The 26,288-nt window shown below is 42.8% G+C and overlaps 2 protein-coding genes and 1 pseudogene across 2 annotated transcripts; all 3 read left to right on the top strand.

Moving 5' to 3' along the window:
- Window positions 1-3,046: 3,046 nt before the first annotated feature.
- Window positions 3,047-5,801, top strand: LOC125339871 (protocadherin beta-14-like). The gene has a single exon (XM_048331185.1). It carries the CDS (start codon window positions 3,174-3,176, stop codon window positions 5,568-5,570), a length of 2,397 nt encoding a protein of 798 aa, XP_048187142.1. The 5' UTR covers window positions 3,047-3,173; the 3' UTR covers window positions 5,571-5,801.
- A 7,495-nt stretch (window positions 5,802-13,296) lies between these two features.
- On the top strand, window positions 13,297-15,787 carry LOC125340200 (protocadherin beta-14-like). The gene has a single exon (XM_048331645.1). The coding sequence runs from the start codon at window positions 13,424-13,426 to the stop codon at window positions 15,785-15,787; it is 2,364 nt and encodes a 787-aa protein (XP_048187602.1). The 5' UTR covers window positions 13,297-13,423.
- Window positions 15,788-19,404: 3,617 nt separating this feature from the next.
- LOC125340199 lies at window positions 19,405-20,772 on the top strand (annotated as a pseudogene).
- Window positions 20,773-26,288: the final 5,516 nt, after the last annotated feature.

Below are 26,288 nucleotides of genomic sequence, written 5' to 3'. Positions count from 1 at the left end.
TCCATACATGTGGTGCTGCGGAATCGAACCGAGAGCTTCATGTGTAGGAGGCAAACGCTCTTGCCACTAGGCCATATTCCCAGCCCTTCTCCACAATATTTTAAACTTTGTAGATAATCTAATCTTTTCAGTCTACTTTCTTTTAAAAACTGAACTTGCCAAATATCTTCCAGAGATAGAAAGAACTCATCAGATAGAAATTACCTCCATTTCCTGTCCCAAGTCTACACCTCTGAGAGCAGCTGTAAATATACTTTTCTCCTAATGAGGCTTTTCCCACCTTAATTCAACATTTCATGTGTTTCTTGAGTCCAATCTTTTACTGCCTGTAGGGAGGGCTAAACGTCCAATCTAGAGAGTCTAGGAGCCTCACACCGATTGCCTCTTTTTTTTTTTCCAGTCTTGGGGCTTGAATTCAGGGCCTGAGCACTGTCCCTGGCTTCTTTTTGCTCAAGGCTAGCACTCTACCACTTGAGCCACAGCGCCACTTCTGGCCATTTTCTGTATATGTGGTGCTGGGGAATTGAACCCTGGGCTTCATGTGTACGAGGCAAGCACTCTTGCCACTAGGCCATATCCCCAGCCCCACATCGAATGCCTCGACTGTACCATGAAACGTTTGAAACCATCTGGGTGCCAGTGGCTCATATCTGTAAGCTTAGCTACTCAGGAGGCTGAACTATGAGGATCACGGTTCGAAGCCAGCATGGGCAGGAAAATCCTTGAGACGCTTATCTCCAATTAGTCAACAGACAGGTGGAAGTGGCACTGTGGCTCAAAGTTGGAGAGTGCTAGCCTTGAGCAAAAAAAAAAAATAGTTTAAGGACAGGCCCCAGGCCCCGAGTTCAAGTCCCTGGACTGACAATGCACAAACAACTTTGAAATCAGGGCACTATAACACTTGTGCTATATATTTCCAGCCCCTGGTTGCTTTGTTAATTTTCAGATAGGGTCTCGTGCTTTTCCTCAGAGGTGGTTTGGAACAATGAACCTCACACTTATACCTCTTTCATATCTAATATTACAAGCATGTACCATGATTCTCTCATATATTGAACATCAGCATTTAAATGTCTTTAAATAACCTCAATCATCCTCCAAGTAGCAATAAATTCATTCCTTTTACAGCTTTTTCTTCCATTATATGTATTAAACATTTTTATCTTTGTCTTATTTTTATGACTCACACTTTTCAAAAATGGGAAATCCAATTTTCGTTCTACTGAAAATGTTATTGTAATATCTTCTAAGATTTCTGTATAATTTAAGTAACATGTTGCTGAAGTATAAAGGCATAGATACACAAGCTTGCAGAAGTGCATATCCCTTTGATGCAACACCCTGTGTATAAATGATGGGACAGAGAAGCTTTGTCATTTACAATCCCTCTGGAAGCAACTTGTTCCAAGTAACTACTCCAGTATATCTTATGCCAATGTCATAATCTGCCTGCCTGTAGCTCTTCACTAACATACATTAGTTATAGTTGGCTTGAAGAGAAAAGGCAGGTCCGGTTCGGTTCTGTTCTAGATCTGGAAAGATAAACAAAAATCCTGCTTACAGGTCATCTGCAAGAACTTAGTTGAGTAGGTGACACATCAAAAAAACCCAACAAAAAACACCTTTTCGGCAGGCAATCTACCATAGTAGCTGTTTGCTTAGGTGCAATTCTTTTATGACAGAAGAAAGGAAGTATGGATGTTGTCAAATATCGCCCAGAGTCCTGCATAATGACCATCTTCTTAAATCCAATAGACTGTTTCAAAACTTGCTTTTTCTCTTGATTTTCTGAAGTACCAGTTGCGTTTGTTTTTTCTCATTTCCTTTTTATGTCTTTTGTTTTTCTTAAAATGTGGGTTTAAATTCAAGACCTTCCATTTCAGAAGCAGGCACTGTACTACTGTGACATGCCTTTGTTTTTTGCACTTAGTATTTTTATGCAGGATCTAAATTACTGGCTGCACATGCACCTGGACCCCAATTCTCCTATTTTTTCACTTCCCCTAAATCTGGGGTGATATGTGTGTATCAGCAGACCTAGTTTTTTGTTGAGAAGGCACCTTCCATACACTTGAGCTGGACTTGACCCTCAATTCTCCTGATCTCAGTTTCCTGAGATTCTAGAATTACAGACATGAGCCTTTGGTTCTCAGGTCTATATGTACTTTTGGTTTCATGATATTTTTAACTCTGGACATTCTCTGCTTTTAACATGGTTCTTTTCATTTCTCAAGAAGGAAACCAAAGACACTGTATGTATTCATTAACTGACTCATGTAATCCCTCGGTACATCACCTCTATAATAACAATAGAGTAAATCAATTACAAAAGGAATTATTTTTCAGAGTTCTGAGCTAAGTCTTTTATATTTTTTCATGTTAATTTATTATTTTAATGCTCTCAATATTTGGTCCTAAATCTCCGTAAAGATTATCTTATTTGTGTCATGACTTGCAGGCTTATCTTTTAAAACACAAAACTGAATACCATGCCTTGGGCACATGGTAAACTTCATTGTTCTTTTTTCCTAATAATATATACATATGAGAAAAAGGGAGTTTACTAACTACAATTACTGAACTCAATGCAGAAGAGAGTATTACAGTAACTACTAAAGAAATTGCCTGAAATGAAATGTTATCCTTTCTTTGATGTTTCCAAAGCAATGGTAACTGAATGCATAATATGCACCTTGTTTGGATTCTGAATTAAACAAATGAAAAATAAGATGCCTTTTGGAGAGAACTGAAGTGAACCAAACAGATGGAGTATAAATTATTTCAAGGAATTCCTGGTAAATTGTCTGATCAGAAGAGTTATTTTGTTGTATTTTCAAAGGCTTAATCAATTAGAGATGTATTTAGGGGTAAAATGGGAAAATGGTTATTCACTCCAAGTGTATTGCCGCCTTTCTTTTTCAAAGACTGAAAATATGTATAGAGACACATGGTGGCGCTACAGGATAAGAAGAAACCACTCTTCCCAGTACTGTGAGCCCCATTACAAAGAATATCTAACCCACTGAAGGGCAGTGTGTTAAAGGAGCTTTCACCTAGCAAGCTGCAGGAGGGCTACACATTTATCGGAGATTTCCTATCTAAAAATTAGAGGTAAAGCTTTCAAAATTAAGGGTGAACTGAAATTTTCACAGAAGAAGTGCCCTGAAAGAGCCATGGGGATCCGAGAGGCACCCACTCTGCAGAAAAGGCAAGTCCTGCTTTTCTTTGTTTTATTGGGATTGTCTCATGCAAGCACTGAATCGGTGCGCTATTCTGTGTCAGAGGAAACCGAAACGGGCTTTGTTGTGGCTAATCTTCTGAAGGACTTCAGTCTAGGGGTGGAGGACCTGTCCTCCCGGGAAGCCAGGGTTGTGTCTGATGATAACAAAAAGCATTTGCGCCTTGATTTGTTGACGGGAGATTTGCTTCTAAATGAGAAACTGGACAGAGAGGAGCTGTGCGGCTCCACAGAGCCCTGTGTGCTGCATTTGCAGGTGGTATTGGAAAATCCTTTACAGTTTTTTCAGGCTGAACTGCACGTCAAAGACATAAATGATAACTCCCCTGCATTCTTAGACAAGGAAATCATTTTGAGAATATCAGAAAGTACTCCCATCGGAACCACATTTCCAATGGAAAGCGCTGAAGATGTAGACATAGGAAAGAACAGTCTTCAGAACTACACAATTAGCCCCAACTCCCACTTCCACATTAAAGTTCGAAACAATGTCGATGGGAAGATATACCCAGAGCTGCTTCTGGATTCAGCCCTAGATCACGAGAAGCAATCGGAGCTCAGATTAACACTCACAGCCCTGGATGGTGGGTCTCCCCCCAGGTCTGGAACAACTTTGGTTCTTGTGGAGGTTTTGGATATCAATGATAATGCTCCTAAGTTCGCTCAGAGTCTCTATGAGGTGCAGGTGCCAGAGGACACGCCCATTGGCTCCTGGATTATCACCATGTCTGCTAAGGACTTGGATGCAGGAAACCATGGGAAAATATCCTACACATTTTTCCACGCATCTGAAGGTATTCGTAAAACATTTGAAATGGACTCATTATCTGGGGAAGTTCACTTGAAATCAGCACTGGATTTTGAACTAGTGCAGTCCTATGGTATAACTGTTCAGGCAACAGATGGTGGGGGTCTTTCAGAAGAATGCACTCTTAGAGTTGACGTCCTGGATGTCAATGATAATCCACCCGAAATAACAATGTCTTCAGTTACAAAGACTATTAAGGAGAATGCTCCCGAGACCCTGGTCGCTCTATTTAGTGTTCGAGACCGCGATGCTGGAGACAATGGAAGAATGGTTTGCTCTGTTGAAGAAGATCTCCCCTTCATCCTGAAACCCACCGTCAAGAACTTCTACACCCTGGTGACGGAGCGGCCGCTGGACCGGGAGGAGAGAGAGGAGTACAACATCACCATCTCCGTGACGGACGCGGGGAGCCCCCGGCTGCGCACGCAGCACACGCTCGCCGTGCGCGTGGCCGACGAGAACGACAACGCCCCGGAGTTCACGCAGGCCTGCTACACGCTGCGCGTGCGCGAGAACAACAGCCCCGCCCTGGCCCTGGGCAGCGTGCGCGCCACCGACAGGGACGCGGGCAGCAACGCGCAGCTGAGCTACTCGCTGCTGGCCGGGCCGCAGCCCGGGCCCGACGCGGCGGCGCTCGTGTCCATCGACGCCGACAGCGGGCAGCTGTTCGCCCTGAGGCCGCTGGACTACGAGGCCCTGCCGGCGTTCGAGCTGCGCGTGCGCGCCGCCGACCGAGGCGCGCCCCCGCGCAGCAGCCAGGCGCGGGTGCGCGTGCAGGTGCTGGACGCCAACGACCACGCGCCCCGGGTGCTGTACCCGCCGCAGAACGCGTCTGCGCCCTGCACCGAGCTGCTGCCCAGGGCGGCCGAGCCGGGCTACCTGGTGAGCAAGGTGGTGGCGGTGGACCGCGACTCGGGCCAGAACGCCTGGCTGTCGTTCCGGCTGCTGCAGGCCACGGAGCCCGGGCTGTGGGGCGTGGCGCCGCACAATGGCGAGGTGCGCACCGCGCGGCCGCTGAGCGAGCGCGACGCGCCCCGCCACCGGCTGCTGCTGCTGGTGCAGGACCATGGCGAGCCGCCGCGCTCGGCCAGCGTGGCGCTGCACGTGCTGCTGGTCGACGGCTTCTCGCAGGCCCACCTGCCGCCGCCCGCCGCGCCGCCCGAGCGCGCGCAGCCCGACCGCCTGGCCGCCTCGCTGCTCGTCGCGCTGGCCGCCCTGGCCGCCCTGGGCCTCGCGGCGCTGCTGCTCTTCGTGGCCGGCAGGCTGTGCCGGAGGCGCGGGGCGCGCTCGCGGGGCGGCTGCGCGCTGCCCGACCCCCCGTTTCCTGCGCGCCTGCTGGACGCGGGGCCCGCGGGGACGCTGGCGCGCGGCGGCCGCCACCTGGGGGCGCTGCGGGGCGCGACCGGCGCCACCGAGGTCAACTCGCTGAAGCCAATCTTTCCAAACCTGTCTCCCCAGATTCCTGGGAACGAGATAGAGGGAGCGCCGAGCTTCCGCAATAGTTTGGGGTTCAATAGTCAGTAGTACTAATTATGCCTTTCGTACAAAAATGTTGGTGTCGCCCAATTTGCATGTAATTTGCATTTCGCTGATGGTCTCTGCTCCTTAGCTTTACTTTTATAGCAAAGTTTGGCTTTAGTGATGGATTAGCGAGATGGGAATTTATTCTCACACTAATGAGTTATTAGTCTGTAAATAATTTGCTCCCTCTATCAAGCCAAAATCACTTCGTGTCTGTATCCTTTCCCGAAACCTTGAAATGAGATGCATCACTTTGGAATTAGTTTAAATTTTCATTCACTTCTCAGCTGACTATTAATATTATTGCTATTATTTTTCATTATTTTGCCAATCCTTGGGCAGGGACTCAGGGCCTGAGCACTGTCCCTGGCTTCTTTTTTTGCTCAAGGCTAGCACTCTGCCACTTGAATCACAGCGCCACTTATGGCTTTTTCTGTTTATGTGGTGCTGGGGAATCGAACCCAGGGCTTCATATATGCTAGGCAAGCACTCTACCACTAAGCCACATTTCCAACCCCTTGAGTCTTGTTTTCGTTTGTTCATTCTTTAGTAATGAATGCAATTCACAAATATTTCTTTTAAATCTACTCCATATTCAATATGTAAAAAGTTTATTACTATTGGGTACACACTTGAAATATGTACTCGGACATGTTCATTTAAATACTTCGTTTAAAAAAATGTAGAAATGATGCTAGAAATGTGGCTTAGTGAGAGAATGCCCGCCTAGCATGCGTGAAGCTCTGGGTTCGATTCCTCAGCACCACATACACAGAAAAAGTTGAAAGTGGGCATTGTGGCTCAAGTGGCAGAGTACTAGCCTTGAGCAAAATGAAGCCAGGGACAGTGCTCAGGCCCTGAGTCCAAGCTCCAGGACTGTCAAAGAAAAGTAGAAGTGTTTTAGATAAGACTCAGTTGTATATTGCCCAGCAAATCTTACTCCGAAAAAGTGGAAGGGGTAAGATCAGTTTCCTATTAGCCATTCCCTATTTATCCTGGAAAGTGATTGTGAAGGCATATTAATATTTTGGCTACTTACAAAATCTTGGCAGTTAAGCCTTTGATTTTCCAGATGTGTCACTAACATTACAAAACCAGAATTTAATCCCTTTGCACATATATTCCTGAACAATAAATGCAACTTTTTGCCTGCGTTCTTCCAGTTGAGCCCTTATTTTCCCACTTATTTTTACCACACCAATTTCAAATCTATATTTCAGCCATTTTACAACATTCAAGTAATAGGACAATATTTTCTAACAATACTTAGTCTTTTATAGTGCAACTCATGATCACCAATATTATTCTATGGTTTTAAACTTTCAGATGTGGTTACAATTCACTAAATGGGTTGACCTACTAATCTAAGGTTTAATACCACTTTTCTGGGTGATACATGTGGAAGATTAAGAAGTTTCTTAAATCTATTTTAGGAGATACGTTTGTCTTACTTTGCATAGGGACTAAGCAATTATTCTTAACTTTAATGATGAATTTTACAAGAAAAATCTCCACAAAAGCCCCATAATTGTAGACAATTAGGAACCAGTAATCACAGAGAAGAAATTGGGGTGAGGAATGAAGGAAAGGATAGGGAGAGAGAGAAATATGAGTGAGGATGATTACAACTGTCACAGAGTCAGTGCTAAAAAAATCAAAAACCCACCTTTTGAGGTATGTGTAACCTCTCTTAGCACTCTCAAGGAGCTAAATGTTGCCAAGTGATATTTCCTGGCCTTTTATTTAGCACATAAGATAACCAATATTGGGGCTGGGAATATGGCCTAGTGGCAAGAGTGCTTGCTTGCCTCCTACACATGAAGCTCTAGGTTCGATTCCCCAGCACCACATATATGGAAAACGGCCAGAAGGGGCGCTGTGGCTCAGGTGGCAGAGTGCTAGCCTTGAGCGGGAAGAAGCCAGGGACAGTGCTCAGGCCCTGAGTCCAAGGCCCAGGATTGGCAAAAAAAATAAAAATAAAAAAGATAACCAATATATATACATTTTATAACTATGATTTTACTATAACTGTTGAGTTGCGTAGAGTAGATATGGATTTTCACATGCAAGAGAAATAGGGAAAACAGAAGTCAACTGTGTTAATACAGGCCAATTAAATTTTAATTATCTATTTTCAAAAGTTAAACTAGGGATAAGTTCTTCCCTAATCGGAAGTTTCTTTACATAAGATACAAAACCTATAGGATATTAGTCGAATTACTAATTATTCATTATCGGAAGATTGTTATTTTATTTCTTTTTTATTTTAAAGGAGAAGGCATATTTAAACAGTCCCTCTTCCTTCTCCTAATCTCTTAATATTTAAAGAATGTTTAAAGAATTTAAAGAATATTTAAAGAATCTCTTAATATTTAAGAATGGTGTTAAGGGAGCTTTAGTATTTTTCTGATTACGTCTGAGCTCAGCATTTTTGTATTTCTTAAAAATAATATGCGCTGGGAATGTGGCTTGGTGGTAGAGTGCTTGCTGAGCATTCATGCAGCCCTGGGTTCAATTTCTCAGTACCACATACCCAGAAAAATCTGCGAGTGGGGCTGTAGCTCAAGTGGTAGAGCGCCAGCCTTAAGCAAAAGAAACTCAGGGACAGCACTTAGGCCCTGAGTTCAAGTCCCAGGACTGGCAAAAAATAATATGCCTTTTTGATCGCCTCATTTATACATCCTGCCTCATTTCCCCTCTAATTATTTCATCTTAAATAAGAGACAGAGGGAACGGGGCCCATACATATGTAAGATACTACAGCATGTTACACAAGATACTTAGACTAATGAAAGTGAACCTAAAAAGGTCACTTCTGGAATACTTGAATAACTACAACAAAGAGAGACAATCCAAAGTATAGGCAAAGTTGTATAGGAATTGAAACCTTCATTCTTGTGGATATGTAAAGTGATATAGAACTTTGTTGAATGTTAAACATACTATTTCCTATGTCTCAGTAATTCAACCCTTATTATTTTTTTTTTTTTGGCCAGTCCTGGGCCTTGGACTCAGGGCCTGAGCACTGTCCCTGGCTTCTTCCTGCTCAAGGCTAGCACTCTGCCACTTGAGCCACAGCGCCGCTTCTGGCCGTTTTCTGTATATGTGGTGCTGGGGAATCGAACCTAGGGCCTCGTGTATCCGAGGCAGGCACTCTTGCCACTAGGCTATATCCCCAGCCCCCCCAACCCCTATTTGTGTACCAAAAAGATGTTAAAATATATGTCCACTAGAAACAACACAAATATTCACAATAGAATTATTCCTAATAACTAAAAGTGAAACCAAGCCAAATGTCTGTCAACTGATAAATGGATTAATAAAATTTGAACTCCATATAATTGAATTGTTTCTATTCAGAAATGAAATAGAATTAAGTACTGGTACATGCTACAAGGTGGCTAATTCTCAAAAATTAAAAAAATGGAAGAAACTAGTTATAAAATTTCACAGATTGTATGATTCCCTTGTAGGAATAGTCATATGGAGCAATCTGTAGAAATCAAAAGCAGATTAATGGTTGCCTAAGACTAGCAAAATGTGGATGGAGAGTAAGTGCAAGGGGTAGGAGTAAAAGACCTGTTCCAGGGTTGATGAAATGTTCTACATTAGATTATCGTAACAATTTCAAAACTCTAAACATAATAGAAATCATCAAGTTGTACATTTTAAATGGGCTAATATATATATGGCATTCATATTACACCTCAATAAACCTTCTAACAATAAAGGTGGAGTAACTTCAGCAGCTTGAGTAAGCTAAATCTTCTCTTATCTGTAATGGAGACAAAAACAGCCATAACAGAAAACTAACAGATGCAGAGACAGGTACTTTGTCTTCATTCTTTTCCGGGTAGATGAGCAGCAGGACTGCCCTATTTGTGGGAGAAACTGTATGTTTCCTCACTCTCATGGAGAGTCACCAAGCCTTCAGAAGCTCATAGGCCACCAAAAATACAAGTTACTGAGCAGTCTCCTAAATCCAGGCGGTTACTGCCTGGATTATGCACTATACTTTTTCTTCTCCAGCACTTATCTTTGGATAGTATAAAACTTCACACGAGAACACAATTTTCTGTGCCTTCACTCCTTTTGTGCCACTGTGTCTACTGTATTTGATCTTTCCTAAACATCTTTGACACTGGGAACATCCATTCCATGATGCTGATACAACGTATCGACCATTCCTTTCCAGATAGCCAGTTCCTTGGTTGTCTATTCTCATTCACTATGATGCTCATATCTTTCCCTATTCAATAGTCCTTCACTAAAATCACCTGATGAAGCTTTACTCAGAATGAGCACAACTATCTCCCTACTTTTTATACTTGTGCTGCTTGCACAAGTGAGAAAAAACTTAGGAAATCATTAGTGCTAGTGCTAGTATAAATTCAGAATACCCAAATTTAATTGGACATTAGAGTCAAGAAATCTTTTTCAAATGTGTCCTATCACCTTTCTCTTTTTGTCTCCTCTCTCTCTCTTTCTCTCTCTCTCTCTCTCTCTCTCTCTCTCTCTCTCTCTCTATATATATATATATATATATATATATATATATATATTTTTTTTTTTTTTTGCCAGTCGTGGGCCTTGGACTCAGAGCCTGAGCACTGTCCCTGGCTTCTTCCCGCTCAAGGCTAGCACTCTACCACCTGAGCCACAGCGCCCCTTCTGGCTATTTTCCATACATGTGGTGCTGCGGAATCGAACCGAGAGCTTCATGTGTAGGAGGCAAGCGCTCTTGCCACTAGGCCATATTCCCAGCCCTTCTCCACAATATTTTAAACTTTGTAGATAATCTAATCTTTTCAGCCTACTTTCTTTTAAAAACTGAACTTGCCAAATATCTTCCAGAGATAGAAAGAACTCATCAGATAGAAATTACCTCCATTTCCTGTCCCAAGTCTACACCTCTGAGAGCAGCTGTAAATATACTTTTCTCCTAATGAGGCTTTTCCCACCTTAATTCAACATTTCATGTGTTTCTTGAGTCCAATCTTTTACTGCCTGTAGGGAGGGCTAAACGTCCAATCTAGAGAGTCTAGGAGCCTCACACCGAATGCCTCTTTTTTTTCCCAGTCTTGGGGCTTGAATTCAGGGCCTGAGCACTGTCCCTGGCTTCTTTTTGCTCAAGGCTAGCACTCTACCACTTGAGCCACAGCGCCACTTCTGGCCATTTTCTGTATATGTGGTGCTGGGGAATTGAACCCTGGGCTTCATGTGTACGAGGCAAGCACTCTTGCCACTAGGCCATATCCCCAGCCCCACATCGAATGCCTCGACTGTACCATGAAACGTTTGAAACCATCTGGGTGCCAGTGGCTCATATCTGTAAGCTTAGCTACTCAGGAGGCTGAACTATGAGGATCACGGTTCGAAGCCAGCATGGGCAGGAAAATCCTTGAGACGCTTATCTCCAATTAGTCAACAGACAGGTGGAAGTGGCACTGTGGCTCAAAGTTGGAGAGTGCTAGCCTTGAGCAAAAAAAAAAAAATAGTTTAAGGACAGGCCCCAGGCCCCGAGTTCAAGTCCCTGGACTGACAATGCACAAACAACTTTGAAATCAGGGCACTATAACACTTGTGCTATATATTTCCAGCCCCTGGTTGCTTTGTTAATTTTCAGATAGGGTCTCGTGCTTTTCCTCAGAGGTGGTTTGGAACAATGAACCTCACACTTATACCTCTTTCATATCTAATATTACAAGCATGTACCATGATTCTCTCATATATTGAACATCAGCATTTAAATGTCTTTAAATAACCTCAATCATCCTCCAAGTAGCAATAAATTCATTCCTTTTACAGCTTTTTCTTCCATTATATGTATTAAACATTTTTATCTTTGTCTTATTTTTATGACTCCTCGCACTTTTCAAAAATGGGAAATCCAATTTTCGTTCTACTGAAAATGTTATTGTAATATCTTCTAAGATTTCTGTATAATTTAAGTAACATGTTGCTGAAGTATAAAGGCATAGATACACAAGCTTGCAGAAGTGCATATCCCTTTGATGCAACACCCTGTGTATAAATGATGGGACAGAGAAGCTTTGTCATTTACAATCCCTCTGGAAGCAACTTGTTCCAAGTAACTACTCCAGTATATCTTATGCCAATGTCATAATCTGCCTGCCTGTAGCTCTTCACTAACATACATTAGTTATAGTTGGCTTGAAGAGAAAAGGCAGGTCCGGTTCTGTTCTGTTCTAGATCTGGAAAGATAAACAAAAATCCTGCTTACAGGTCATCTGCAAGAACTTAGTTGAGTAGGTGACACATCAAAAAAACCCAACAAAAAACACCTTTTTGGCAGGCAATCTACCATAGTAGCTGTTTGCTTAGGTGCAATTCTTTTATGACAGAAGAAAGGAAGTATGGATGTTGTCAAATATCGCCCAGAGTCCTGCATAATGACCATCTTCTTAAATCCAATAGACTGTTTCAAAACTTGCTTTTTCTCTTGATTTTCTGAAGTACCAGTTGCGTTTGTTTTTTCTCATTTCCTTTTTATGTCTTTTGTTTTTCTTAAAATGTGGGTTTAAATTCAAGACCTTCCATTTCAGAAGCAGGCACTGTACTACTGTGACATGCCTTTGTTTTTTGCACTTAGTATTTTTATGCAGGATCTAAATTACTGGCTACACATGCACCTGGACCCCAATTCTCCTATTTTTTCACTTCCCCTAAACCTGGGGTGATATGTGTGTATCAGCAGACCTAGTTTTTTGTTGAGAAGGCACCTTCCATACACTTGAGCTGGACTTGACCCTCAATTCTCCTGATCTCAGTTTCCTGAGATTCTAGAATTACAGACATGAGCCTTTGGTTCTCAGATCTATATGTACTTTTGGTTTCATGATATTTTTAACTCTGGACATTCGCTGCTTTTAACATGGTTCTTTTCATTTCTCAAGAAGGAAACCAAAGACACTGTATGTATTCATTAACTGACTCATGTAATCCCTCGGTACATCACCTCTATAATAACAATAGAGTAAATCAATTACAAAAGGAATTATTTTTCAGAGTTCTGAGCTAAGTCTTTTGTATTTTTTCATGTTAATTTATTATTTTAATGCTCTCAATATTTGGTCCTAAATCTCCGTAAAGATTATCTTATTTGTGTCATGACTTGCAGGCTTATCTTTTAAAACACAAAACTGAATACCATGCCTTGGGCACATGATAAACTTCATGGTTCTTTTTTCCTAATAATATATACATATGAGAAAAAGGGAGTTTACTAACTACAATTACTGAACTCAATGGAGAAGAGAGTATTACAGTAACTACTAAAGAAATTGCCTGAAATGAAATGTTATCCTTTCTTTGATGTTTCCAAAGCAATGGTAATTGAATGCATAATATGCACCTTGTTTGGATTCTGAATTAAACAAATGAAAAATAAGATGCCTTTTGGAGAGAACTGAAGTGAACCAAACAGATGGAGTATAAATTATTTCAAGGAATTCCTGGTAAATTGTCTGATCAGAAGAGTTATTTTGTTGTATTTTCAAAGGCTTAATCAATTAGAGATGTATTTAGGGGTAAAATAGGAAAATGGTTATTCACTCCAAGTGTATTGCCGCCTTTCTTTTTCAAAGACTGAAAATATGTATAGAGACACATGGTGGCGCTACAGGATAAGAAGAAACCACTCTTCCCAGTACTGTGAGCCCCATTACAAAGAATATCTAACCCACTGAAGGGCAGTGTGTTAAAGGAGCTTTCACCTAGCAAGCTGCAGGAGGGCTACACATTTATCGGAGATTTCCTATCTAAAAATTAGAGGTAAAGCTTTCAAAATTAAGGGTGAACTGAAATTTTCACAGAAGAAGTGCCCTGAAAGAGCCATGGGAATCCGAGAGGCACCCACTCTGCAGAAAAGGCAAGTCCTGCTTTTCTTTGTTTTATTGGGATTGTCTCATGCAAGCACTGAATCGGTGCGCTATTCTGTGTCAGAGGAAACCGAAACGGGCTTTGTTGTGGCTAATCTTCTGAAGGACTTCAGTCTAGGGGTGGAGGACCTGTCCTCCCGGGAAGCCAGGGTTGTGTCTGATGATAACAAAAAGCATTTGCGCCTTGATTTGTTGACGGGAGATTTGCTTCTAAATGAGAAACTGGACAGAGAGGAGCTGTGCGGCTCCACAGAGCCCTGTGTGCTGCATTTGCAGGTGGTATTGGAAAATCCTTTACAGTTTTTTCAGGCTGAACTGCACGTCAAAGACATAAATGATAACTCCCCTGCATTCTTAGACAAGGAAATCATTTTGAGAATATCAGAAAGTACTCCCATCGGAACCACATTTCCAATGGAAAGCGCTGAAGATGTAGACATAGGAAAGAACAGTCTTCAGAACTACACAATTAGCCCCAACTCCCACTTCCACATTAAAGTTCGAAACAATGTCGATGGGAAGATATACCCAGAGCTGCTTCTGGATTCAGCCCTAGATCACGAGAAGCAATCGGAGCTCAGATTAACACTCACAGCCCTGGATGGTGGGTCTCCCCCCAGGTCTGGAACAACTTTGGTTCTTGTGGAGGTTTTGGATATCAATGATAATGCTCCTAAGTTCGCTCAGAGTCTCTATGAGGTGCAGGTGCCAGAGGACACGCCCATTGGCTCCTGGATTATCACCATGTCTGCTAAGGACTTGGATGCAGGAAACCATGGGAAAATATCCTACACATTTTTCCACGCATCTGAAGGTATTCGTAAAACATTTGAAATGGACTCATTATCTGGGGAAGTTCACTTGAAATCAGCACTGGATTTTGAACTAGTGCAGTCCTATGGTATAACTGTTCAGGCAACAGATGGTGGGGGTCTTTCAGAAGAATGCACTCTTAGAGTTGACGTCCTGGATGTCAATGATAATCCACCCGAAATAACAATGTCTTCAGTTACAAAGACTATTAAGGAGAATGCTCCCGAGACCCTGGTCGCTCTATTTAGTGTTCGAGACCGCGATGCTGGAGACAATGGAAGAATGGTTTGCTCTGTTGAAGAAGATCTCCCCTTCATCCTGAAACCCACCGTCAAGAACTTCTACACCCTGGTGACGGAGCGGCCGCTGGACCGGGAGGAGAGAGAGGAGTACAACATCACCATCACCGTGACGGACGCGGGGAGCCCCCGGCTGCGCACGCAGCACACGCTCGCCGTGCGCGTGGGCGACGAGAACGACAACGCCCCGGAGTTCACGCAGGCCTGCTACACGCTGCGCGTGCGCGAGAACAACAGCCCCGCCCTGGCCCTGGGCAGCGTGCGCGCCACCGACAGGGACGCGGGCAGCAACGCGCAGCTGAGCTACTCGCTGCTGGCCGGGCCGCAGCCCGGGCCCGACGCGGCGGCGCTCGTGTCCATCGACGCCGACAGCGGGCAGCTGTTCGCCCTGAGGCCGCTGGACTACGAGGCCCTGCCGGCGTTCGAGCTGCGCGTGCGCGCCGCCGACCGAGGCGCGCCCCCGCGCAGCAGCCAGGCGCGGGTGCGCGTGCAGGTGCTGGACGCCAACGACCACGCGCCCCGGGTGCTGTACCCGCCGCAGAACGCGTCTGCGCCCTGCACCGAGCTGCTGCCCAGGGCGGCCGAGCCGGGCTACCTGGTGAGCAAGGTGGTGGCGGTGGACCGCGACTCGGGCCAGAACGCCTGGCTGTCGTTCCGGCTGCTGCAGGCCACGGAGCCCGGGCTGTGGGGCGTGGCGCCGCACAATGGCGAGGTGCGCACCGCGCGGCCGCTGAGCGAGCGCGACGCGCCCCGCCACCGGCTGCTGCTGCTGGTGCAGGACCATGGCGAGCCGCCGCGCTCGGCCAGCGTGGCGCTGCACGTGCTGCTGGTCGACGGCTTCTCGCAGGCCTACCTGCCGCCGCCCGCCGCGCCGCCCGAGCGCGCGCAGCCCGACCGCCTGGCCGCCTCGCTGCTCGTCGCGCTGGCCGCCCTGGCCGCCCTGGGCCTCGCGGCGCTGCTGCTCTTCGTGGCCGGCAGGCTGTGCCGGAGGCGCGGGGCGCGCTCGCGGGGCGGCTGCGCGCTGCCCGACCCCCCGTTTCCTGCGCGCCTGCTGGACGCGGGGCCCGCGGGGACGCTGGCGCGCGGCGGCCGCCACCAGGGGGCGCTGCGGGGAGACTCGGCGAGGAGCGAGTTTACCTTCCTGAAGTCTGTTATTCTCAACCATCAAGGCGCAGTGAACGGTATGGACGAAAATCCACCGCTGTGAATGGTTTTGTATGCGAATATACGGTGTTTCTAAATATCCAGCGATTTCATTATCCTTTTGTTGTATAATAATTTTAATACTTGCCATTATTTTCCTAGTTTAGGCTAGAAAATTTCTTTTTTAAAAGTCATTTTTGTCTGATGGAGACAATCCTCCATCATTATTGCAGTAAAGTCACAACTATTTGTTTCACTTATGAACTTCTCAACATCAGTTGAGAATAATGACCTTATTTGCTCTTTGCTGACCAGAAATTGCTTTCTCAACTTTTAATAGTTTGATGACAAGCATAATGCAAATATGTATTCTGTTTATTCTGATACTATGCTTCTGGACTGATTAAACGGTTAAATGCATGCAAAACTCATGGTTCTTACAGTAGCCTTAAATAGGAAATATTACCACTTCTCCTAAAGTTAAAGTTTTCCTGCTTTTCTATCAACCTTTCCTATGCAATAAATGTGTACTGCTGAAAAACTTTTCACTTATATCAACTAACAAATTTAGATTCCTTCTGTGATGGGATTAGCCACCCCCATTTGTTTTCTAAAAACCTATCTTTGAGAGGTATGTACTACTGAAGCTGATTTTACTTCATAGGCTCCAGCTTCGTGGATTCAGAAAATTGGAAGTGGTAGTAGATGTTGTTAATCCCATCTCAAGCAATTTGATCCTATGTTTAATTGGATGGTTTATCTTTTGCAAAATGGACACCAAACCTGGTATAGTATAGTCTCTAATTGAATGTTAACACAAATGCTGGGTTATAATGTTTCAGACCTGTAATCCTAGCTACCCCGGAGGCTGAGATCTGAGGATTGCCATTTGAAATCAGCCTGTCGATGTCCATGAGACTTTTATCTGTCAGTAACCACCAAGAAGCCAGAAGTGGTGCTGTGACTCAAGTGGTAGAGAAGTAGCTTTGAGCAAAAAAACTCAGGGCTGAGCCCAAGCCCTTAGTTCGAGTACCAGGATTGCCACAAAAAACAACTAAGTTACCCAGAAATTAGTGTCTTTCACTGGATACATGGACAGGAGCTCATAAAGTCCACTGAAAGATAGAAAGGACAGAGACTCCAGGTTGAACCTTGTTTCAGATTTTCCTGCTATCAATATTCAAGATCCTTTCAAGTCTGCTTTCTTACCTGGATTTTGGGGCACTGATCATCAATCTACTCTTTTAATTTTTCTAAGCTAACTTGCTGAGGAGTTTCTTTGTTAGAAAAGCACATTTAAATATTGTTGCATGGACTGGTAAATTACCCTTATTATTGGAATTTTATTACAGTTTTCATGTTAATGTAATTATTTATATTATGTGATTACTCTTTTGTGAGGCTTATAGACTATTACTAGTGTTCCCAAACTTTCATTAAATTGTGTATTTTTGAAAACCTGATGTGGTGGTACATGTCTGTAAGTCTATCATTCAGAAGGCAAAATGCTCTTGGAGTCTGAAGCCAATCTGGACTACATAGTGAGATCTTATCTAAAAAAAAATGGTATAACTTTGAGTGGAATTCAAGATGTTCCCAGTGTTACAATTTCATAGTACTTAGTAGAAATTTTTAGAAAATTCTTTGCCTAAGGATTGAGGCTAGAGCTCATTGGTAGAACACTTGCCTAGCAGGAAATAAGCCCTGAGTTGATCCCCAGTACCATTAAAGAAAGAAAAAAGTGTGTGATAGAGAGGGTAGACTGATTGGAGCACAATGTAAACGTGTGGAGAAGTAACAATGAAATGCCCACTCTTGTATAACTGTTATTCAATGAAATAAAAATTAAAAATTTAAAGAAATAAGATAAGGAGGAAATTCTGCTACACAAGTTAGTGTCAACAGAGGCATCGTTGTGAAATAACATTAATATTATAAAAATGTGTCCCTAATAACGATGTATACCATATTTGGACAGTAAAAACATTTTGTCATATTGTTCCCTTAAAAAAATCTATGTATCTCTATGATTGGAAGTGGTATAATGTTCAATGAAAAAAATATTTTAAAGTTGAGCATCAGTTGCTCACCTCTGTAATCCTAGCTATTCAAGAGGTTGAGATCTGAAGGACTTTTATCCAAAGCCAGCAAAAGCAGATGACCAGGGGAAAAAAAACAAACTGGGCTCTATCACTATCTCTCAAGTAGTAGAGCATCAGCCAAGCAAGCTGAGAGCAGAAGGATCTCTTGGTACCTTAAAAAATTATATCATTCTGAGTTATTTGAAACTACTACTCAAAAGAGCATAGCAAACAGCTACTTGCAAACATGCTGTCTAATTTATTCAACTTGTACAATGAACTGACATCATGGTTAAAGATGGTGCATGTAGGGGCTGGGCATTTAGCTTCAGTTTTTAAAAAAGTGCTTTCTGGGGCTGGAAATGTGGCTTAGCAGTAGAGTGCTTGCTAGCATGCATGAAGCCCCTAGGTTCAATTGTTCAGCACCACATAAACAGAAAAACCCAGAAGTGATGCTGTGGCTCAATTGGTAGAGTGCTAGCCTTGAGCAAAAAAGAAGCCAGGGACAGTGCTCAGGCTAGGATTCTAAGCCTTGGGACTGGCAAAAATAAATAAATAAATAAATAAGTGCTTGCCTAGCAATCTTGGGGCCCTGCATTTGGTTTCCCAACACTAGGGTTAAAGGGGAAAAAGTAGGAGAAAGATACACCAGAAAGTTTGTGCTGTGATTTTATCCACTGATCCATCCAACAAACATGTATTTAGCATTTATTCTGTGCCAAGGATTATTTTCGCTTTATTTTATTTAGATTATTTTAGCTGCTGGAGATGAGGCAGTAAACTAAACATTTTAGCACTTACTGGGTGACAGAAAAGAAATAATGTGTATTTTCTCTGTCAGCTAATAAATGCTATGGAGAATAAAAACACGGTTAAGAAATACCAGAAGTCTCTTCATTGGACTTTTTCTATAGCTGAAACACTTCATAAAATTATAATTCTATGACATGTGAAATTCTATCATAATCCAAAATTAACCTGAATCTTTTCCCATGATGTAATTCAACCACAATGGGGACCACAACTCTGGTAAATAGTTGCATAAAATTTGGAGGAATTAATCCTTTTGCAGCATTTTAATAAATCAAAGGCTATGTGTTATTAATTTTACAAGATGATTGAGCCGATTATATCTGCTTCCATTTCTCGGTTTCCCCCAGGGTACCCCCACCCTGAATACAGGCTCTAGAAGAGAGGGAGGATGTCTGAGTTGTTTACACATTCATTTCCCCGATCCTGACACACAGAGAATAATCACTGAATGAAGCAATGAGTAATTGAAATTGTACGATTTCGTCATTACAACAATATCCAAGCTTTTGATGACAGAATGGGGAAAGAGTAGCAATTCCTTGAGAGGCTAAAACAACGCATGGCGCTGCAAGCCAAGGCTTCAGAAAGAAAATGGCAGAACTGTTCTGCGCTGGGGAGGAAGAGAACAGCAGAAGTCACAGCAGAAAGTCCATTGTGCTGCTTATCTACCTTTCTAAAGAGGTTACCAGATATCAGAGTTATCAAAGGGAGCTCTTAGCCTCGGTTTCCGGGCCCTGGGAGGTCACCGCTTGCCCCTGTCCCTGGAAAGGCGTGAGGAGAAGCAGAAATGGACCAGGGAGGGGAGCGCCACCAAAGGCAAGTCCTCATCGTCTTTGTCTTACTGGGAGTGGTCGGGGCAGGCCTGGAACCCCATCGCTACTTGGTGACAGAGGAAAGCCAGAGTGGCTCCTTTGTGGCCGACCTGGCTAAGGACCTAGGGCCCCGAGTGAGGGAGCTAGCGGCCCGGGGAGGTCGGGGGGCCTCTGAGGACGCGCCATCACGCTTGCGGCTTCACCAGCAAACGGGAAAATTGATATTAAACGAGAACCTCCACCGGGAGGAGCTGGGCGGCCCCACGGAGCCCTGCACAGAGCCTTTCCAAATGCCCCTGCAAAGGCCCTTGAAAGGATTCCGGGCTGAGCAACCGGTGGGAGATAGAAACGATCCTCCTCTTGAGCTTCCTGAAAGAGAAACGGCCCTGAACATACCGGGGACTAGCCCTGCTGCTACTGTGTTCCCTCTGAAAAGATCTCAGGACTGGGACCTGGGCAACAACGATGGTAAAAAACTAGACTGTGGGTCCCAATGTGTATTTCCATGTTTCCACCCAAACCCCTGGGGGGGGGGGCGATGGCTGGAGGCACCCAGAGCTTGTGCTGAGTCCAGATTCATCCTGACCGCCTGGGAGGGCGGTTCTGGTCTTGGATGTCAATGACAACGCCCCGGCGTTCGCCCAGGAGCTTTATGACGCGCGGACCCCAGAAAACAGTCCCGTGGGTGCCCTAGTGGTCAGAGTCTCGGCTAGGGATTTCGATTCTGGAACAAATGGAGAGATAGCATATTCTCTTTTTTAATAGTTCTCTGGAGATAGGCAAGACAAAAAAAAGAGCTCGATTTTGAGGCGAGATCCTCCTCTGAGCTACATATAGAGGCCCGTGATGGCGGAGAGCCTTCTGGAAAATGGTCCGCCTCTATTAAGGCGGTGGATGTTAAGGATAATCACCCAGCGCTAACGACTTCATCCCTTGCCCGTCCCATCCCCGAGACGCGAGTGGCGCTGCTTAGGACGCGGGAGCGCGGAGGACCTGGACGGAGGGTGTGTGCTTGCTCCGTGCAGGATGACGTTGCGTTCACGCTGGAACCTTCCGTGGAGAACTTCCACGCGCTGATAAAGAACAGCAGCCGCGCCCCGCACCTCGGCACCGCGCGCGCGCCACGCCACCGACGGAGACGCCCGGCCCGCAGCCCGGGCCCCACGCGGCCCCACGCGCTCGTGTCCATCCACGCCTCGCGCCTCGCTGCTCATCGCGCTGGCGGCCACGTGTGCCTTCCTCCTCCTGTGTCTGGTGCTCTTGGTGGCCGTGTGTATGTGCAAAGGGAACAGGTCATGCTCTCTGGGCAACTGGTCGATCCCGGAGTGCCACTTTTCCAGTAACCTGGAGTACTCGAATTGCGAGGACTCAGAGTCCCAGGACTCCCAGTCTGAGGTGTGTCTGCAGGGAGGGACTGGGAGCCAAGAGCTCAGATTCCTGAAGCTTGTCATCCCCAGTATTCTAAACCGGAGTCCTGGGAGGAACTTAGAGGCGAATCTATCCAGTCCAAATAATATGGGTATGAGAAACGGATCTTGGTTAGAAATGGTATATCCTCACTTATGTCCACATCCTAGTCCTGCAACCTGTGAATGTGTCAACTTATATTGTGAAAATGAATTGAGGTGAAAATAAAATCAGGGTTGCTTTCCAGCTAAGCTTCACATAAGAGAAGATCCGAGGTAATGGGATAGGCCGGATTCAGCCATACACAAGGTTGTACAAGTCGAGTTGAGTGTTCCCCGAGGCCAAGTAGAAACTCCAAATAAGGACAGCATGTTTGCCTTGTGTTTCAATATTCTAGCATACCCTTAACTGCTTATAACACAGATCTGGGAATGCTTTAGATAGCTCCCACATAGGATAAGTCACTATCTTCAATAGATCTTTCCATATATTTCTTTCTGGTTTTTTTTTTTCTCTAGCTGAATCCTGACTGATACAGATTTTTGGTACCTGGTATGGATTGTCATGGTAACAAATACTAAAAACTATGTACACAGCTCTTGAACAGTGGGCAAAAGGTTGAAAATTTTGGAAAAGGATGATAGAAGGAGCCTAGATTTCTTTGGAGAGACAGTAGAGATGTAAAGCTAATGTGCTAGTGATGACTTAGAATAAAATGTATGACATAGAAGAATATATTTTATTAAATATATAAATCATTTAAAGTAGATTGTAAAAAGAAAATTGGGCATTTAAATTTTCTGCTCATGAATATTGAAATGTGAAGAGATCACATTATTAGAAATCAAGGTAGAAGGCAATTTATGTGAATGTCAACTGTTTAGTTGAAAACATTTCCAACCAAAGTATTTAAAATACATTCTGAATGATTTTGTTTTGTTTTTTTCTGCTTGTAGTAATGTGAAAGGAAAAGTATGAGAAGAATTCGGTTGGGCAAAGAACTGTTGAATATGAAGAAACCAGGATCTGATGACTAGGGAAGTTCTCAGCCTATTCACATTGCAACAATGTTGACTTTAGGAGATTCCTTGGTAGGAATGTGAGCTCTGGAGAGAAAACTAAGGTGTAGTGGTAAAACCTTCTTCCAGTGTCTTGAAAGCATGAGAAGACCCTTTGATAAGAACAGACCTATGACCAGCCCATCTCAATAGAAACTCAGAATATAGAATTATTCAAGAAAGAACTATGAATTGATTTTTTTGTCTAATGAATTTCTTTCTTTCTTTCTTCTTTCTTTCTTTCTTTCTTTCTTTCTTTCTTTCTTTCTTTCTTTCTTTCTTTCTTTCTTCCTTCCTTCCTTCCTTCCTTCCTTTCTTTCCTTCCTCTTTCCCTCCCTCCCTCCCTTCCTCCCTTTCTTTTTTGCCAGTCCTGGGGCTTGAACTCAGGGCCTGGACTCTCAAGATGGAAAATCCATGAGACTCTTATCTCCAATTAATCACCAAAAAACTGAAAGTGGAGCTGTGGCTTTGGTGGAGTGCTAGCCTTGAGCAAAACAGGTCAGGAACAATGCTCAGGATCTGAATCCAACCCCCAGGACCAACACTAAAAATACTAACCAAACAAAAATAAACCCTTCCTTTTTGTGTGTCAGTCATGGGGCTTTAACTCAGAGCCTAGGCACTATCTCTGAGCGTTCTTGCTCACGTCTATCACTCTACAAGTCTTAGCAACAGTGCCAGTTCCAGGTGACTGTGGATAATTACAGATAAGAGTCTCACTCTCCTGCCCAGGCTGGCTACCAACTCTGATTCTCAGATCTCAACCTGTTGAGTAGCTAGGATTACAGGCATGAGCCACCAGAACCTGGCAACAGTTCCTTTTCTAATATAATCTGAGTATACATTTTGAAAATATAAATGAAAGCTTTAAACTTCTATATATTATTTGAGCTATAATTTATAGATTTTCCTAGTAGATATTTAATAACATCCATTTTAAACTTACATATGATTTCACTGTTTTTTCTTTGATCAAATACAAGTTATTTAATTTCTAAATATATTATGATATCTTATTTTTCTGAGACCTCAGGTGACTTAATCTCACTGAGTTTTCTTGATTATGGCTGGCACTCTACCAATTGAGCCACATTTCCAAACCAGCTCTTTGCTTGTTAATTGGAGATGGAACTTTAAAGACTTTTGTCTGCATTGACTTTTAATTGTAATCCATAAAATCCTGTATCTTGAGTAGCTGTGATTATATGTGTGAACTCCCAGCACTGATGAAAATGTCATTTTGATACCACAAATAACCTCATTTTGTATGAATTCAGTCCTTGGAAATGTATTGAATTTAGAATATTGTGTCCAAAATACAAATTATCTTGGTGAGATTCTTATATACTCTTAAAAGAAATGTGTGTTATTCAGTTGCTTCCCAGTACAGTGGCTTATAGATCTCAACTAAAACAAGTTGTTTGATAATGTTGATTAATTTTTATTCTTAAATATTTTTCTCTGTTCTTTAATTGCTAGAAGAAAAGGATGCTAGAATCCTACGGATTATGAATTTGTCTAGATCTCCTTTCAGGTGTGGTTTTTTTAGCTTCGTATATTTTGAAGTCTTGTTATTAGATGTACACATAAATAGGATTGTTTTATTCTCTCGAGTTAACATGCATCATTATGAAATGACTAATTGAGTTTCAGGTTACTATTTGTCTAATATCAATATAGTTGTCCCACATTTCTTATTCTTAGGATTTTATATATTGAAGCTCCATAGTTTTACTTTAACCTCTTTATATCTTGTGTAGGAAACATAGAATGTGATTTTCCTTTATTCAAGTATTACTCTTTCTCCATTAAAATTAAGGAAGTTTGAAAGTGGCACTGTGGCTCAAAGTAGTACAGCACAAGCTTTGAGCAAGAAAGCTCAGGGACAGCACCCAGGCCCTGAAAGGAAGCCCCACAACCAAGAAAAAATGTATATTAATAAATTAAGAAAGTTATTTCATTTATATACAATATAATTGCGTGGTTGTGTCTATTTCATTTTGTATTCATATAATCGTTTCATTCCCTTATTTCTAATGTTCTGTCTTCTTTTGGATTGTATATACAAATAATGATCCATTTTATATGCTTAGCAGACTTTTCCATGATCACATTTTCAGAGGTTTTTCTTCTGAGGATAACACTACAATTATTACACTCTACTTTAACTTAATACTTAAATTCCTCACCTAAAATGTATACTTCCAGATATGTAATCCTAATCCCTTATGCTATGACAGAAAAAACTGACACAAGACAATAGAATATTGGAGAATTCATGTGATAGGAAGCCTCTGTAAATGTAATCAAACTGTGAAATCTTTCAAAAAGACTCTAGCATCTGCAATATAGAATATATTCCAAACTAAAAAATATATTAACAGTAATTGATGTAGAGAGACCATCAGCCAGAATCAAAATCTAGATGTGAAAGAGAGAACTCATGCTGGAAAGGAATTGTAGAAATTTAGTGAATGTGAAATAGTATTCATGGATTTTTTTTACATCAAAGGAAAAAAATGTAAAGAATGTACAGAAACCTTAAAATATTTTGTGTCTTAGGAATCATGACATTTTTTCTCTGGTTTCCTTTCTTGCCAGTCCTGGGGCTTGAACTCAAGAGGCTGGGCCCTGTCCCTGAGCTTCTTTTACTCAAGCTAGCACTCTACCACTTGAGCCACAGCACCACTTCTGGCTTTTTCTGTGTATGGGGTGCTGAGGAATCGAACCCAGGTCTTTGTTCATGCTAGGCAAGCACTCTATCTCTAAGCCACACTCCCAGTCCCTCATGACATTTTATAAATAAACAAAATGTAGAAATTTTTATTGATTCTTCATTTATTGCTGTATATGTAACAAATATAGTGCAGACAGAAATTTAAGAAATTTTAAGTCTCTTCTGTTTTCTTTGATCTCTTTGAGAAAACCCTGAATGTAAAATTTGTAGGAAAACCTCCCACTATTTCTTATGCTTTATGGCACAGGTGAGAACTCATAGTGAATTTATATTCTATGAATAGAACATGATACACAAAAGCCTTTATAGAAATAATGTATATATAAGATCTAATGTTAAAAAAGATATTTTTACAAAGTGGTAAAAGCTTCATTTATTTCTCAAACTTAAATTACAAATGAGAAAAAATAAGAAAAGGGGCCTCTGTGCCCTTTTCCATGCAGACTTTTCCATGAGGAACTGTTTGTAGTTTCCTTACCACCTGTAATAAACATATGAGTACAAATGCTGGATAAATTGTGTAAAGTTCCTCATGCTTATAATCCTAGCTACTATGAATGCTGAGATTTGAGGACCTTGGTTCAAAGCCAGTTCAGGCAGGAAAGTCTGCGAGACTCTTATCCCTGATTAACCACTAGAAAACTGGAAATGACACTGTGGCTCAAGTGGTAGAGTGCTAGCTTTGACCTCAAGAGCTCAGGGACAGTGCCCAGGCCTGGAGTTCAAGTTCCATGACTGATCTAAAAAGCAGTTATTTCTGACTGTAACTATGAGGGTGTTACTAGAAGAGAATTGGTACTCAAATCAGTAGACCAACTAAAGAAGATCCACATTTACCCAGTGAGAGCAGAGGTTGGTCATTAGTTGAAGGCATGGGTAGAACAAAGACACATCAGAAAGGAATTGTCTTTGTATTCTGTAACTGGAACACCAATATTTTCCTGCCTCTGAACAGCAGAACTCCAGGTTCTCCCATCTTCAGACTCCAGAACTTTCACAAGAAAAATACTCCCCCCACACAAACACACTGAAAATTCTCAGAACATTCAACTTGAAATTTGAACACTACCAGCTTAGCTGTTTTTTTTTTCAGTTTGAAGATGGCATATTGTGGGACTTCTCAGCACCCTCAAATATATGAGACAATCACTGTAATAAGTTCATTCTTTCCTCCTCCTCCTCCTCCTCCTCCTCCTCCTCCTCCTCCTCCTCCTCCTCCTCCTCCTCCTCCTCCTCTTCCTCCTCCTCCTCCTCCTCCTCCTCCTCCTCCTCCTCCTCCTCCTCCTCCTCCTCCTCCTCCTCCTCCTTCCTCCTCCTTCTCCTCCTTTCCTTCCATTGACCTTTTTAAGTTTTCCTTCCTTTCCTCGATCCATCTCTGTCTTGGACTCACTGGGAAAAAAAGCCTGAGTAATTGCTCTTCAGTGGAACTTTATCAGTGATGAAACACATGAGAACTCATACTCAAAGAAAAATCCTGTTAAAATAAAGAATGCATGAAAGTCCTAACTTGTTTCTGTTTCTTTTAAAGACACTTAAAATTCATACTTCATATTTCTTTCAGTAAAAATGTATAAAGTATAATTCGTTATACTTCAGAGTTCATGTGATATATAGTCTATATAGAAATCATATAAATATGAAAAATGTAGGTATATCT

This window comes from Perognathus longimembris, chromosome 22 (assembly GCF_023159225.1).
Source record: "Perognathus longimembris pacificus isolate PPM17 chromosome 22, ASM2315922v1, whole genome shotgun sequence".
Taxonomy (NCBI): Eukaryota; Metazoa; Chordata; class Mammalia; order Rodentia; family Heteromyidae; genus Perognathus; species Perognathus longimembris.
The sequence above is the reverse complement of the archived record's forward strand: the minus strand, read 5'-3'. Positions and strand labels throughout refer to the sequence as shown.